At 46.7% G+C, this 15456-nt stretch overlaps 1 protein-coding gene across 1 annotated transcript in view; it reads right to left on the bottom strand.

Annotated features, from left to right (window-relative positions):
- KIZ (kizuna centrosomal protein) overlaps positions 1-15456 on the bottom strand; it is a 737711-nt gene that overhangs the window by 405205 nt on the left and 317050 nt on the right. Inside the window, exon 7 of the mRNA XM_069236553.1 lies at positions 5921-6055. Within this exon, the coding sequence (XP_069092654.1) occupies positions 5921-6055 (135 nt within the window). The remainder of the gene's footprint in view (positions 1-5920; positions 6056-15456) is intronic.

Genomic DNA, 15456 nt, shown 5'->3' with positions numbered 1-15456 from the left:
ACAAAAGAGGGGGAAATCCAGAACAGAAATTGTGGAGACTAGAATTTTGGTACACTATTAGTCTCTGCACTAGAATCCCATATGGTCTAAACAATGACAAAGAGTTACATGTCCACTTGTGAAAAAAAGATGGACAGAACATTTCAGAACAATGAGGTGATTTCGGGGAAAAAGTAATGAACTTTGGAAGGAATTTATACAAATTAAAGTATGTTGAGATGTGTGGGATAACAAAGGATTCTATACATGTGAAATATAGAAACAATGCATGTCTAAAATTAAAACTATAACATGGTCACAAAGTGCCCTATGCAAGATTGATATGAAACAATAAATCAGCGCTTACATAACAAGGTTAGGCCACTAAGGGCTATGAGAATCATAGAAACGAGTGCATTGCATGGTACTAAACGTGATAATTAAAAGATGGGGAAATAATTGGACCATGCACAATGAGTATTAATACTCGCATCAAAAAATGTATGAGCCCTGGATGAAGAGAGCAAAAATAGAGCAACTGGCAGTAAATGTTTTGGATAAGTATGACTAAATTAACAACTGTTTTTAATGTAACTACACATCCGACAATGCCTCATAATGGGTGAGTGGAGAGTTGTGTATTTAAGAAGAAAGTGAGTAAGGACTTGCATACTGTGATCAAGACTCTTTTGAATTTAAAGCACGTATGTGTGGAGTTATGGTGTGGTGAAAAATAAAGCGAATTGGTGTAGAAGCCTACCTATTTGAGTACAGCACATCTTTTAGAACAGAAAAAAATATATATATACATATTTGCGGAACGACGTTACTGTTGGTATATATAGATACATATATATATATATATATATATATATATATATATATATGTATCTATATATACCAACAGTAACGTCGTTCCGCAAATCCGAGAAATCTCGGAATAACAAAACCAGTGAGCCGGAACAACATTACTGTTGGTATTTTTCAAAGGGTCGCTCCCTTGCCGCATACTCGCCACTACAAAGCGGTCAGATTGCAGCGTTCGGTTTCTGTGGAGATATATATATATATATACATACACACACACACACATATATACATACACAGACACACACATACACAGTACCAAGTGGCAGTCAGCACTGGGTAGTTATAGCTAAGTTACAGGACCATGAATCCATAGGAAAATATTTTTTTGGTTTCCCCATAACTTTTGTGCAGTTTGATGATTCTTCACAAGGTTTAAAAAAGTCTCATCCATCTCAACTCCTTCCTCGAAAGTTTCACAATGATCTTTTAAGTAGGGGACAAGAAAACATGAGGGTGGTCCCTAAACACATTTCCCCACACAGCTACACCCAAAATCGCTGAATGGATTTACACCAAATTTGACAGAAAGCTATATCTTGGTTCAGACAGTGTATTTTTTGTGATATGGTGTAAATTCACTCAGTAGTTTTTGAATAATTAAGGTTAAATAAAATTATAGATATTTTATGCTGCAAAGGATCTGCTGAGCTGAAAGATCTCCAGACGAGATCTGATTAGCTTCCACCACATCAACAACAATGTGGCCCCAGCCATCTTAGGGCTTGGGGCTTAGTCTGGAGTCCTAGAAAAAAAGGATAAAAAAAAAAAAAAGATATAAGGGGGCAGGGTAGGGATACACTGGCCCCCAAGGCCTGATAGGGTGTCAAAAACATACATATATTTTCTAATAATATTGCTGGATATTTGCAGTGGATCTGCGAATCCAAGGCAAAATAAAAAGAAAAGCACAGGCTCCTGAACTCCAAAAAACAATCCCCCTAAACCCACCCAGGGTGGTCTATATTTTAGAGAGGGGGCTCCCCAAGCCTCAGACGTCACCTGAGACCCCATCCCTGGGGGCAGATAATATTTAAAATGAGAAGGAGGCCTGTGAACCCTCTCCACAAGTCCCAAAAGGCCCTAGGGACCCCATCCCCTGGGGCAGGCTCCAATATTGTGTCCCAGGAGCCCAACCCCGGGGACACAGTTCCCCTACCTGCAAGAGTGCGTGCAGGGAAAATTTCTATGCTTTCACCCGGAGGGAGCTGCAAAAATGTTCTTGCCAAGTAGGAGCACACATTTTTAGGTCGAAGCCTATCAGATAGCACAGCTGTGTGGTTGCAAAGACATTTTGGGGACATGTTGAAAGCTCCCCTAGGAATGCATTCCAGCAATTTCTTACCATTGACTTGGTGTTTAGCTATGTATAATCTTTATTTATTTTAGGCTGTGCAGCATGGCTTTATCCCTCCTGTGGAGCATAGCTTCTTTACCACCTCTCTAACTTAGTCTTTGGATTTTGTCATGAGGGTTTGCTTTCTGTGAAACCTTTTTTTCTTTTTCATGAGGCAATCCAGGAGAGCACATGTTTTCAATTGTCTCACGTATAGCAGTTCACAGAAGTAAACATGCTGTATTTCTTTGAAAAGGTTCCCTACCTCCTATCTTTCTGCTTGATTGATTGATTCTAATTATCTCTGTCAGGACATCAATCTCACACACCTGTGAAAAACAATGTTCTGTCTATGAGCTTGTGTTTTTTGGTCAGTGCTCTTTACTAATAGCATAACTTAAACAATACTCTTCCTCAATTTCAGGACAATGCCATAGACTAAGTAGGGAATGGGGGTTGCTGAAGCAGCTCCCATAAAACCATGCTGGACTTCAGAAGTGAGTGAGCAATAAACAAGCCTTTAAATGTTATTATCTTGTCACATTTGCTGTACAAACACAGAGGTCAAATGTTCGGCCCTGTCTTCCATGGAGCTTGGTGTTTACTTATCTTTCTCTGACCGCAGAATGGGTGGATTTAGGTGACAATCTTGCGGGCATGTGAAAGGGAAAGCCTTAGGATGTTATGTTTTTTCTAGTAAATGAACTGTACACATCCTTCAAAATTAGAAAAGCACAAATATAACTTTAAAGTGTGGTGGAAACAAATATTTTAATATGATCAAAACAAATCAATACACAAGGGGATGCTGATTTTCACACATTATCGTTTACGCACTGTACAGTTTCCTCAGCAAAACTGTAAGTTTGCAAATGTAATGGTCATTTAAATTGAAAATGTGTTGTCAGCACTGGCAGTGAGCAACCTCACCATGAATACTCCGCTCTACGCCACTTGAATCTATGACATTTTACTAAATCTACACCACTGCACGTTCCTCCACTCTACTCTACATCACACTAGTCCCCTTATGCTACTATACACCACTCCACTCTGTCACTCTATCCCACACCATTCTATGCAGCTCAACTCCATGTCACTCCACTCAATATCACTGTACTCCACTCTACGACACTCCATTCTATGCCATAGCACAGTCCTCTACGGCACTCCACTCTACAACATCTACTCCACTCTATTCCATGCCACTTCCCTCAATGACACTCCACTGTACTCCACTGCAATCTACAACATTGTACTTCCACCACTCTACTCCATTCTATTCTACATCATTCCACTCTATGCCCATATACTCTACTCTATGAGACTGCATTCTATGCAACTCCAATACTCTCTACGCCACTCCACTCTACAACACTCTACACCACTCCACAATACTACTCCACGCTACGTCATTCTACATCACTCTATTCCACTCTATTCTCCTCATCTCTACAACACTCTTCTTCACTTCAATCTACAATACTCTTCTCAACAACACTCTGATCCCCCTATGCCACTGCATGGAACTACACTCCCCTCTATGCCACACCACTTCCCTCTTTGCCACTCCACAACACTCTATGCCACTTCACTCTACTCTACGACACTCTACAATATTCCACAATACTCCACTCTAGGATACTGCACTCCTCGACACACTGTTCCACTCTGACATTCTACACTTCTCCACTCGACAAAACAATACCACTCTACAACACTCCATTCTATTCCAGACACCAACACTCTACTCCACGCCTAAATATCTATATGTGCTGCTGCCCCCCACTCTCCAGACCCTGGTCCACCCTGGGGATTTTTTTAATAGTAGCGCTGAAGTCAGCACTTTTTTGTATTCAATTTTTCAGCAGATTCTTGGATATTTCACCAATTTTTAGCAAAATTAAAAAAAAAAAATTTTTTGGGCCCATTGGGACCCCCTCCACCCAACAAACAGAGCCCAAAAAAAGTGCCTACTTACGTCTAATTTGTAAAAAATGTTCAAGGACTCTGGACTGAGTCTTGACTCCTGAGATGGCTGCTGCCACATGGTTGTTGATGTGGTGGCAGCCAATCAGATCTAATTTTGAGATCGGTCAGCTCTACGAAACCTCTGCATGAAATATACAAACTTTTGAGACTTAATTAATATTACTCAATAACTTCTGAATTAATTTACACCAGATCAAAAAGAACACTTTCTGGACCAAGATATAGATTTCTGTCAAATTTGGTGTAAATTCATTCTGCCGTTTGGGCTCTAGCAGAGTATACATTTTCAATGGAAAACATGAAAGGGGAAAATGCATTTTGAGACACCCCCCTCTTTCTTTTCAGACCCCTCCCCCCCCCCCCAACTGATCTCCCCAAAACTTTTGAATTTGGTGTTAAGGTGGCAGAACATTTTCCTAAAATGTTTTGTGACAATTCATCAAAAGGCGCTAAAAGTTATTAGGGAAAGAAAAAATGCATTTGCTATGTAAACACAATCCTAATTAACCAGTCATCCTCAAAGCTACTGCCCACAATTTTACTGAAACCACTAGCCTTGAACCTATCTCCCCTACTAGCATCATTCTCTCACTTGAAGCTCTCTTCCATTCAGAAGTAGTCTGAATTTGCTACAAGGTAACCCACCAAAACGTGCTTGCCTTCCATGCTGAAAAGCTTCGAGCTCACCAGGTGCAAAATGGTCCAGTGCTTACAGTCCCAGGTGTCCCTCTTATCAGGAAATTCTAATCTCATTGATAACTGGCTTTTAGTCTGTAATTGATTCCCTGCTTGACAACTATAACTGTACTCTCTGAAAACGACCTTCTTAATATAAATCTAGCACTGCTCTTAGGCAGGTACACAACTGTGCACATTCTTAATTTTTCTCTAATCACCCACACTCTTGGGAAACCCTAGGCCAGGATTGTTAAAAACTGAGGCTAACAAATGTAAGGTTCAATTCTGATCAATCTTGGGAAATATCTCAAATGAAAAATAACTGCCAATGTCCTAATGTATTATGTTCACTATATATAAACCCCAAGACATACAATTTAAACACTAAGGGTCTGACTTTGGCAGAGAGGGTACTCCGTCACAAAGGTGATGGAGGACCATCTCGGCCAAAGTGAACTTCTGCCCACCTCATATAGAGCCGGGCATGACTTTAGTATGTAGACGACAGAGGCTATTCCATCTCTACTGCCTACATACACCACTGACAGTCCAGCAGAGTGAGAGCTGTCGATGGTTTGGCCATGTGTCCATACCTCCATTGTTTATGCTTTCACATACTACCATTGAAAATGTGGCAGTATTTGAAAGCCAAGAACCTTTAAAAGACCACCAAACCGAGGGAGAAAACTCTCATGGTGAGGGGGTCATTGCTTTTTTTATTTTCAAAACTAAAATCCCGCTTTAGTATTTTCGATCAAGTTTAAGGAGTTGTCTGTCAAACTCTCAATGCATTGCATTCAGATGCAATACATTTGTCACAGTGGTTCCTGGAAATGCAAGAGACATCCACTTGCCAGAAAACAGCCTAAACTTGAAGGGAGGAGTATCCACTCCATGGATGAAGTAACGTATTCTGCCATTGTGATGGCACATACTTAATCTGCCACATTCAAAATCAGGCTCCAAGTAATTTTTTTAGGAAACTGATATTTGTCAGTAGTAATGTGTCAGGACTGGTTCATGCTATCTAAAAACTATATTAAAAAAAGCAACTTTCGATCGATTTACCTTATGAGTTCTTTCAGTTTTGTTGGACTTAATGATGTGCCTTTATATAACTGCAGTCTCTCTGAGCTTGACTGATGCACCATATCTTCTACTGATTGGAGAAAATGGAAGAACCCTTCTTCTGAAAAATAAATCCTGTAATAAAAAACAAGCAGTTATTATACAACCAGTTGTACAGTATCAACTCAAAATGGTTTTATAGCAAATGTTAATTCATCTTTTCACTGGGTAAGCATCAATATTCTTCCCTGGGAGGTGATTTTTTTGTATTTTGTGATGCACCGCTGCATGGCTATTATGTTATTTATTTTACCAGTGTTGAGTAAAAGTATATGATGAATCAAGGCCTTTATTATTTTATAGGCACTGTTTTAAGCAAGACAAATATGCTTAATGTTTACCATTTAGCAGGTAAAACACTGCATCCCTGCAAATAATATTTCTGCTACATTTGAAAATATACTGCGCAACACAGTACTTGCTCTTACTCTAGGAGTTTGTCAACAACAAAAAAACTTCAATTACATAGGGCTGGAGTACATCCCTTTTCAAATTAATGCAATAAGGTTTATAACAACTGTGTGCTGATTCAGTAACATCACTCAGCTTCTACTATTATTATTAATGAAAATGGGTGGCTATCACCTGCAATTTTGGTTACTGTGTGAGGCGAATTATCATACTTTTCAAGTAAGATACAGTTCCTAAATTAGGTACAAATGGGGGTCAAGCGGCCTGGAAGGGTGGCCGCTCTCTTCTAAGGCTCCGTGGTGCAACTTCACCTTCGCAGCCACCCAGCCTCCCCTAGGACCCAAACTGACTAACGATCATGTCTGCAAGGATCGGATGCAGAGAAGAACTGGCAAACTACTTCTAATGATCACAGCTGGATCTGCAGCAGGACCTGGTTCTCTTCTGACACTGTAGGGGCTCTGCAGCCCAGAATAGTGGCATGGAGGACAACAGGCCCTGACTGGTGAACCACAATAAACTGTCAGGGTGCAACTTGGACGGTAACGGGAAGTAATGACTGAGGCATAAGTGCAAGGAAGTATCAGGTTGTCAGGAGTGGAGGCAGATGGCTGTCAACGGAGACAGAGGAGAGTGGTCCAGACTAATTAAGGTGGGGACACAGAATGGGAAGCAATGATCCCCTGTAGCATTATGGTAAAAGGCAGCAAAGGTTGCACAGCGCTCCTTGCCCCAACTTTCAACAGATCCTATTGAGAGACAAGTTCTGAAAATATTTAATATTTCATAAACCAAAGCGTTGATGGTGTGGCTGGTTTTCTGGTGCTCCAGAAATAAAGTATGGGCAAAGAAAGAAGTCATTAGGGGCTGACTCTTTTTCAAGCAGTGACTGTCTGAATTAAAAGAAAGCCTGATTGTACAGAGTTTAAGTGACAATCTAGATGAGTATAAATTAACTACAGGGACGAAGCTACGAATGCTCTGCATCGAATCAAGGCGTATTGATCTCAACAAAAAACATGAGTACTGAGTCAGCCACAAAGGTACTGGGGTGAAGAACTAATGGGAGAGTAGTTAATTTGTAACAGTTATAGCAAAAAAATAAAAATGAAGGGTCAGACATGTGACCTGGAGAGCTCTTGCTCCTTTACAGATGCCTCCATCGGAGACTGGGGGAGTTCCAAAACTGTGCTGCTTGAACAGAGCTAGAGACATTAGGGAATCCGTAAAGAGGGACCCCAGGCTCACACTGTGGGAATTTCTGTAATGAAAGGCTCAGACAACCTGCTGGTAATGGTAAAAGCACTATTAGGGGGCGTGGCTTGGGCGTCAAGATGGCGGTCGCACTCTGAGAGTGCTCTGGACCTCTCCGTCATCTGCCCTATGTAGCTGCCACTATTCATACTACTGGCGCTGCCCTGGGGGTGCCCGTTGACTCCTGGACCCCGGAGATTCCCCCTGATACCAACTTCGGCATATTTGAGCCGTAATAACACCAGCCGCGGCTGGTTCGATAAACTCAAGATGGCCGCCGAGACCGCGGCGCCCGGCCGGACCTGAGACGAGAGGCTCCCCTACTGAGGCGGCCGCTCGGTGGAGGACGTCAGAGTTGCCGGCCCTACGATCCTGAGCCCGGGCCCCCTGTGGGCCGATGGGAGACGAAACGCGACTGCGGTGAGGAGAGAGGCTTCTGGTGGCCCGGACCCGCGGTGCATCTGCGCGGAGAACCGGAAGAAGTGAGAGATGTCCTGGGCCGCGGGAGGCTGGGTCTCCCCCGTCCGGGCCGAACGTAGCCCGGGAGCCAAGGAGGGGCCGCGAACGTGGATCCGGCCACGCTCCTGAAGGGGGCTGGCTCGCCCGGTGGCCGTCCCGAGTGGAAGGATAGGCGCCGAGGACACTGACGCTGTGCATCGAGACCCGGGCCCTGGCGGATTGGGCCGCGGGCACGCGAGCGGCGGCTGAAGGATTCTCGGTGGGTCGGACCCCTCTGTGCAGGTATGCGGGGCCCCAAGAGATAAAACTGACTTTAGCAAAGCGGCTGCCAAGTGGGACACTGGGTCATTGACTTTGAACGTTTGGGGCGAAGCAGGTGGCCCCCCAGAGATCGCTAGCGGTGGGCCCTGGAAGACGAGAGGGCTCCGGACCGGGAGACTGGGGGCCCCTCTCCCCCCCCTCCCGGAAGAATACAAGGACACCCCAGCAAGAGCTTAGCGGGAGGGGACTCCCAATCAATACATTACAATAGGCATTTGAACCTAGGAAAGGTCAACCCCACCATCCTGACTGACACCGAGAGACCTCTCCAGCCCCCAACCGCAGTCTGGGGGCACAGTGCAGGCGCTGGAGACGCCCTGGATCGCGGGGAGGGCGGGGAGTCCTGCGAGCCCCCGATGACTTGGAGGCACGAGATAATGCTGGGTAGTCGCCTGGCAGTGTGAGTTAACGGAATGGAGAGGATCAGTGCCCGTTAGACCCCGAGAGGGTAAATGGGTTGGTGCCCACCGGCGTATGCACTGATACCCTGCCGGTGACCCCCCTTCGGGACGGTCTCCTATCGAAGCGGCCTGGAAGCAGGAACCTGGGCGAAGCGGATCTGGGTGACGACCGATTACCCCTAACTTCCTGAGACAAAATGGGAAAAGACAAAGCAAACAAACAACCCCCGTCCTCCCAGCAAAGGATCGACCAGTTCACGATGCCAGCGGGCCCCAGAAGCGAAGGGGAAACCGCCAGTGGAGGCCTGGCGCTTGACGGAGTGAGCGCCATCCTCCAAGCAATTCAATCGTCGCAATCGGCTGTGGAAACCAAAATTGGGGAAGTGCGTGAGGACATGGGCCTTATCAGACAGGATCTCGGAAACGCAGTGAGCCGAATTACTGAGGTGGAGGGCCGGGTCTCCCAGACCGAAGACGAGCTCGCTGATCTTAAGACAAAAGTGGCCCAGCTACAAACTCGCACCAGTGAGCTGCACCGCCGTGCTGAGGATGCAGAAAATCGATCAAGACGCAACAACCTGCGTTTTATCGGATTCCCGGAGGGCGCGGAAGAGGATAAAACATCAGAATTTCTGGAGCGCTGGATCAAGACCTGGATTCCAGACCAGGCCCTCTCACCCTGGTTTGCAATTGAACGCGCTCACAGAGCCCTTGCACCACGCCCCCCTCCGGGTGGCCCGAAACGCCCAATGATTGCACGCTTTTTTAACTTTAAAGATCGAGACAACATCCTTAAAGAGGCGAGACGCTTGGAAGATCTTCAATGGGAGAACCACAAGATCTTGATATTCCCAGACTACACACAGGAGGTTCAGACTCGCCGCCGATCGTACGAGCAAGTTAAACAAAAACTCAGAGCAATGCAACTCTCGTACATGCTCCTCTTCCCGGCGCGGCTTAAGGTCATCATGACTGGCAGGGCGCATTTCTTTGAATCGCCGGAGGAGGCATGGGACTGGCTGACCGAGGAGGGTGTTGGAGCCCGAAGGGGAGCTCTGAGACAGGGAGGAGAGCCCGCTCGGGACAGAACCCCCCCTTTGGGGGGACCCCGAAGGAGCCGGAGGCGCACCAGATCTCGGAAAGGGACACAGGATGATCTGGCTGTTCCGGGAGGTGGGGGGATGGCTGGGGACCCTGGCTCCCGGGTGGAGGGGATCTCCATCGAGTCCCCAGAGCTGCAGGAACAGATACAAACCAAAGATGATAGTCGTCTGAGCCAGTCCCCGGTGCTTGGCTGAACTGCTACGCGGAATTTTCGCTACGACATTTGGAGGGAATCGAGGGGAACGGTCTGCTCCTGCGGGGCCCTGGGGAGCGTCGTCGGATGACTCGGCGGCCCCCCGGGGTTCGCCAGATACGATTTGATGACTTTTTACTTAAGATTGCAGAATGATCCGACTGAATGGAGGGGTCCATCACTCCACTCCCAGCACAGTCTCACTGGCTGTTATGTTCTGGTTGGGGTTAGGGGCGACAGATGCTTCCGGGGTGGGAGTATGGGGTGGGGGGCAGTTGGGGGGTGAGAAGTTTGAGTTGGGGTTAGATATTAGCACTCAGTTACGCATTTATTATAGGTTTAGTATCTTAATGTTATGTTTTAAGCGGTCATCCCTGTTTCCACTGACAGATACCCAACAATATATTAAACCCGCGCAGCCCACGCCTGGTCCTCACTGACGCAAATCATCTCCTGGAATGTAAACGGGCTCTTAGATAAGATCAAACGATCCGCAGTTTTCAACACCCTCCGCAGATATTCCCCCTCAGTGGTCCTACTACAGGAAACTCACCTCCTGGGAACTAAATGCCCTATGCTCACACGGGGAGGATTTGATAGGGTGTACCACGCAGGTTTCTCTAGGGGGTCCAGGGGAGTGGCCATTCTACTTAGCCGCTCATTACCTATGGTAATAACATCTACGCTGTCTGACCCACAGGGCAGATTCGTAATAGCTTCAGGGATGCTTCACGGTACACAGCTGAACCTTGTATGCGCATATGCCCCCCCTGCGGGATTCGACGCCTTCCTACTCTCACTTCGCCGGGTGGTAGCGGGACTCCCCCAGGGAACCACGTTGATAGGAGGGGATTTTAACGCTGTTCTGGACCCTAGACTGGATATATCCGGTGACATTACCACAGGAAGGGCCTCTCGGGCTGCGAGTCTTATCGGTTGGGCGGAGAGCCTCGGCCTCTACGAGGTATGGAGAACCTGGCACCCTAAAGAACGTCAATACACACACACATCAGCCGCCCACGGGACACACTCCAGAATTGATTTAATATTTATGCCTGCAATGGACGTCACCGGCGTCACGGGGGCTGATATACTGCCACGGGGGGTCTCAGACCACGCACCTGTGCGAGTTCGTCTGGGTGGAACAGACCCCACCAGACGCCCACTGTGGCGCCTGAATGCATGGTGCCTACAAGATAACGAATATACCCTTGAAATGAGAGACCGCCTTGCTCAGTATTTCGAGCTGAACTTGGGAACGGTTCAGTCCCCAGGTACATTATGGGCCGCTGGCAAAGCTACACTAAGAGGGCATGCCAAATGTCTTCTTCGTGCACGTGAACGTGCTCGGAACTTAAGAGTGTCTGAGTTGGAGGCTGAGGCATTGAATCTAGAGCGCCAACAAACGACCTTACCCTCGGCCTCTATTCTGAGGCAACTTACAAAGACCCGAGAGGAAATCAGACACTTGGTCCTTGAGTCAGCAAAACACCTATGGAGAGCATCAGCCGCCCGAATATATGGCTGGGGGGACAAAAATGGAAAACTCTTGCATTGGCTGGCCACCCGCCCCCTGGCCAATAGAATCATACCTGAGATTAGAGATGACTCAGGTGCTCTCTCCAAGACGCCCATCGAGATAGCTCAGAGCTTTGCCTCTTACTATGCACGCCTCTACGCAGAGCACCCTCGGCCCACCACTGAAAGGGAATCCCCCCTTCTGAACGACATAACTCTTTCCAGAGTCTCCCAGACGGTCAGGAGTAATATGGATGAGGAAATCAGCCTCACTGAAATAACCAGCGCTATTGCCAACTTGGCATCAGGCAAGACCCCATGTCCTGATGGATTCCCGCCAGAGTTATATAAGAAATGCAGCAATATTCTGGCTCCACATCTGCTTAACATGTACGAAGAAGCTGAACGGAAGGGCCACTTCCCTCCTGGGATTGACCTAGCAACGATAGTAGTGATCCCCAAGACCCAACCCCCGTCGCAACACTGCTCGGCATACCGACCCATTTCGCTCCTGAACACCGAAGTCAAGGTACTAGCCTCAATTCTCGCCTCAAGACTTAGAGACGCAATACCCACTCTGGTGCATCCTGACCAATGTGGCTTTATGCCTGCCCGTAGTACTAGACACTGTATTAGAAGATTACACCTAGCGTTGGCGCATCAAAAGACCCTGTCTCGAACCCCTCTGGCATTGCTTCTACTCGATTTCGAGAAAGCCTTTGACACGGTAGACTGGTCCTACCTCGATAACGTCCTACAAGGCAACGGCCTTGGACCTAGATTCCGAGGATTGGTGAAATTACTCTACTCTAATCCCACGGCACATGTCCAAGTGAACGGAGTAATCTCGGACCCATTCCCTATCGGCCGTGGCACCAGGCAGGGATGTCCATTATCTCCCCTGCTTTTTGCATTAACAATAGAGCCTCTAACGAAAATGCTACGGGAAGACCCGCTGATAGAGGGCTGGTCCTGGCCCGTCTGCCAGGAAGATCGTGTGGCAATGTACGCGGACGATGTCCTGCTGTACATCTCAAATCCGGCCAAAAGTGGCCCCCGCATTCTACAAATTCTAGATCTCTTCTCGGAAGCCTCAGGACTAACCCTAAACCCTAGTAAGTCCTTGCTGGTTCCCCTCCATCAATCTCGAGACTGCATAGATTGGCAGCAAGACATTCCAATACGAAGAAATAGTTTCAAATACCTGGGCGTGCATGTCTCCCTGCTCCCTGAACTAGCATGGGAACTCAACGTCACACCATTAACCAAAAAAATTAAAAATGACCTTCAACGGTGGAGTGTCCTCCCCCTTAACTTGTATGGGAGAATCGCTCTTTACAAGATGATGGTTCTCCCTAGACTTCTTTATCTCCTCCAGAACTTCCCTTACCCTATCCCCATGAGATGGTTCAGGGAAATGGACTCACAGGCACGCCAATTTTTATGGAACGGCACCCGTCCTCGATTGGCGCTTAAAACGTGCCAGAGGGACGTTTGTGAGGGAGGATTGGGATTATCCAACATCCATTACTACCACCTAGCAACGCAACTACTAGTGATAAATGACTGGGTGGGGGGCGGTTGGACAGACCCGGCGTATCGATTAGAACTTCAGACTATGGGATATCCAAAGATCTTTGATGCCCTATATGGAGGCCCGATTTCGCATGGGACCCCGGAGGTGACCGGGGTGGTACTGCGGGGTTGGCGGACGGCCCAAAAGGTGACAGGATGGTGGGGGTGCCTCACCCATCAGACCCCACTATGGCAGGGGAAACACTTAAAGGAGATAACGAGATTGGAGGGATTCCAGAAGTGGGACAACATAGGTATTTCTACACTGGGCGATATATGGGACGGCTCACGCATGCGCTTTTTTGAAGACCTCCAGAAAATGTTCTCACTAAATAAGACGCAATTTCATAAGTATCTCCAGATCCGTCACGCCCTGCTGACAGAAATCCGGATAGGGGATAATATACCTGAGTATAGCCCTATGGAGGCGAAAACCCTGATGGGAAGCCTAGGTAGAGGAGGTGTCTCCCAGATATATCGTTCGCTGATTGCCACCACTGGTGCTGCGTTGGAGGGACTCCGACGGAGATGGGAAGGGTGGGTGGGTCCTATGGAAGAGGTAGATTGGAACGAAGCACTAGCAGCCCCACACACTTTAACGATGACGACTCGTCTCCGACTAATACAGACCTACTATCTCCACATCGCTTATCTAGCACCCGTCAGGTTGTATAGGGCAGGTCTCCGTGACGTAGCCGACTGTCCACGTTCTAGGGACCCAGATGCAGACTTTTTCCACATGGTATGGTCCTGCCCAATTATTAAAACCTACTGGAGGGCTGTTGTCGTGGAGATCTCAACGGCTTTGCGGACTGACATCGAGTTGACGCCAATGCTGCTCCTATTGGGATCATGGGTGACACTGGACTGAGGAGGGGGGAACGGACCTTTCTGGGGGTGGCGTGCTTAGTGGCCAAAAGAGACATAATGACTGACTGGAAAGCTCAAAGCGCTCCAGCATTGACTAAATGGAGAAGAGGAGTGGATTGGTGTGCTCAACGGGAAAAACTTGTTTATGAGGCCAGAGGGTGCCCAAGTAAATATGATAAGGTTTGGGGGAAATGGGAGGCCACCACACTCAACCCCCCTGCACTGTCGACTGACTCAACACAAGAGATAACCTAAACGAGCTCCCCTCTCCCCCTCTAATGGGTGGTAACATGCATGGGATACTTTACAGAGAAATGCATAATCTTCACACACAGTGTACTGTCTGAGACTAGGGATTGACCATTGTTTGGTGCCCGTTGGCACCTAGTTACATGTATGTATTTTGCCTTATCTTTTGCAAAACCAATAAAAATGTCTTTATCAAAAAAAAAAAGCACTATTAGATTATATTTTGAGTGACCGGAGGGGACTCTGTTGGTGCTAATCGAAAGGTTCTTTTGAATGTTGGCAAAGACACCCACAAAGACAAAGATGGTGACATGGTGATGCTGCTGATACATCTGGGTAGAATCTCTGGAGCTTTGACTAAGCAAATGGAAGTGAAATATATCGACTGCACGGTGTTCCTGCTCCCAGCACTGCTGATGAGAAAGCAGGCTTTTCTGGAAATAGGAAAAGAACTGAAAGCGATAGAGACCGCCACATCTGCCAGCCATCCTGCAAAGTTGAATGTTGCTCAGAAAAGAAAAGTATTCTCGCATACTCATAAAGAGGCAACCAGGTCTTTCTTAAAATATGCAAAAAAGGGCATAGCCTGAAACAAATTAAGACCCTCAAACCACCTAGTATGTCCAGGAGATCGAGGCAAGATAGAACTAGAAATTACCAAATTCGCCTCTTTTGAGATTGTTGGAAGAATGTTCGCAATTAGTTCACAATTTTAAATTTCTTCAATTCTATTACCTACTGTTTCTCACTGCGCTTTTATTTCCTTGTTTCAACCTTCTTCATTTTTTTCTGGAAGGAGTTTGTTGTTATCGATCATTTTCTAATAATTGATAACTGTTTCCTGTGGTGCTTTATGTGACATGACTAGGCCTTTGCTGAAATGGGTTGATGTCTCCTACGTTTGCATTCAAAGAAATAGGCCAGTCTTATTCAAATACAATTTAAAAATTAAATATGAACATGCTTCTCCAGAACTACATCACACCCTCCCTTTTGTCTCATCAGATAAGTACAGCAGCTGAGCATTATCACTGCATAACCTGCCTTTTAAGCCAGTTCTATTTTTTGAAATGCAGGCACTTCTTTCTCCAGCCGGGCAAATCCTTATTCTATGCCCATGT

Source organism: Pleurodeles waltl, chromosome 5, assembly GCF_031143425.1.
Source record: "Pleurodeles waltl isolate 20211129_DDA chromosome 5, aPleWal1.hap1.20221129, whole genome shotgun sequence".
NCBI lineage: Eukaryota > Metazoa > Chordata > Amphibia > Caudata > Salamandridae > Pleurodeles > Pleurodeles waltl.
This window is presented reverse-complemented; position numbering and strand designations above follow the sequence as displayed.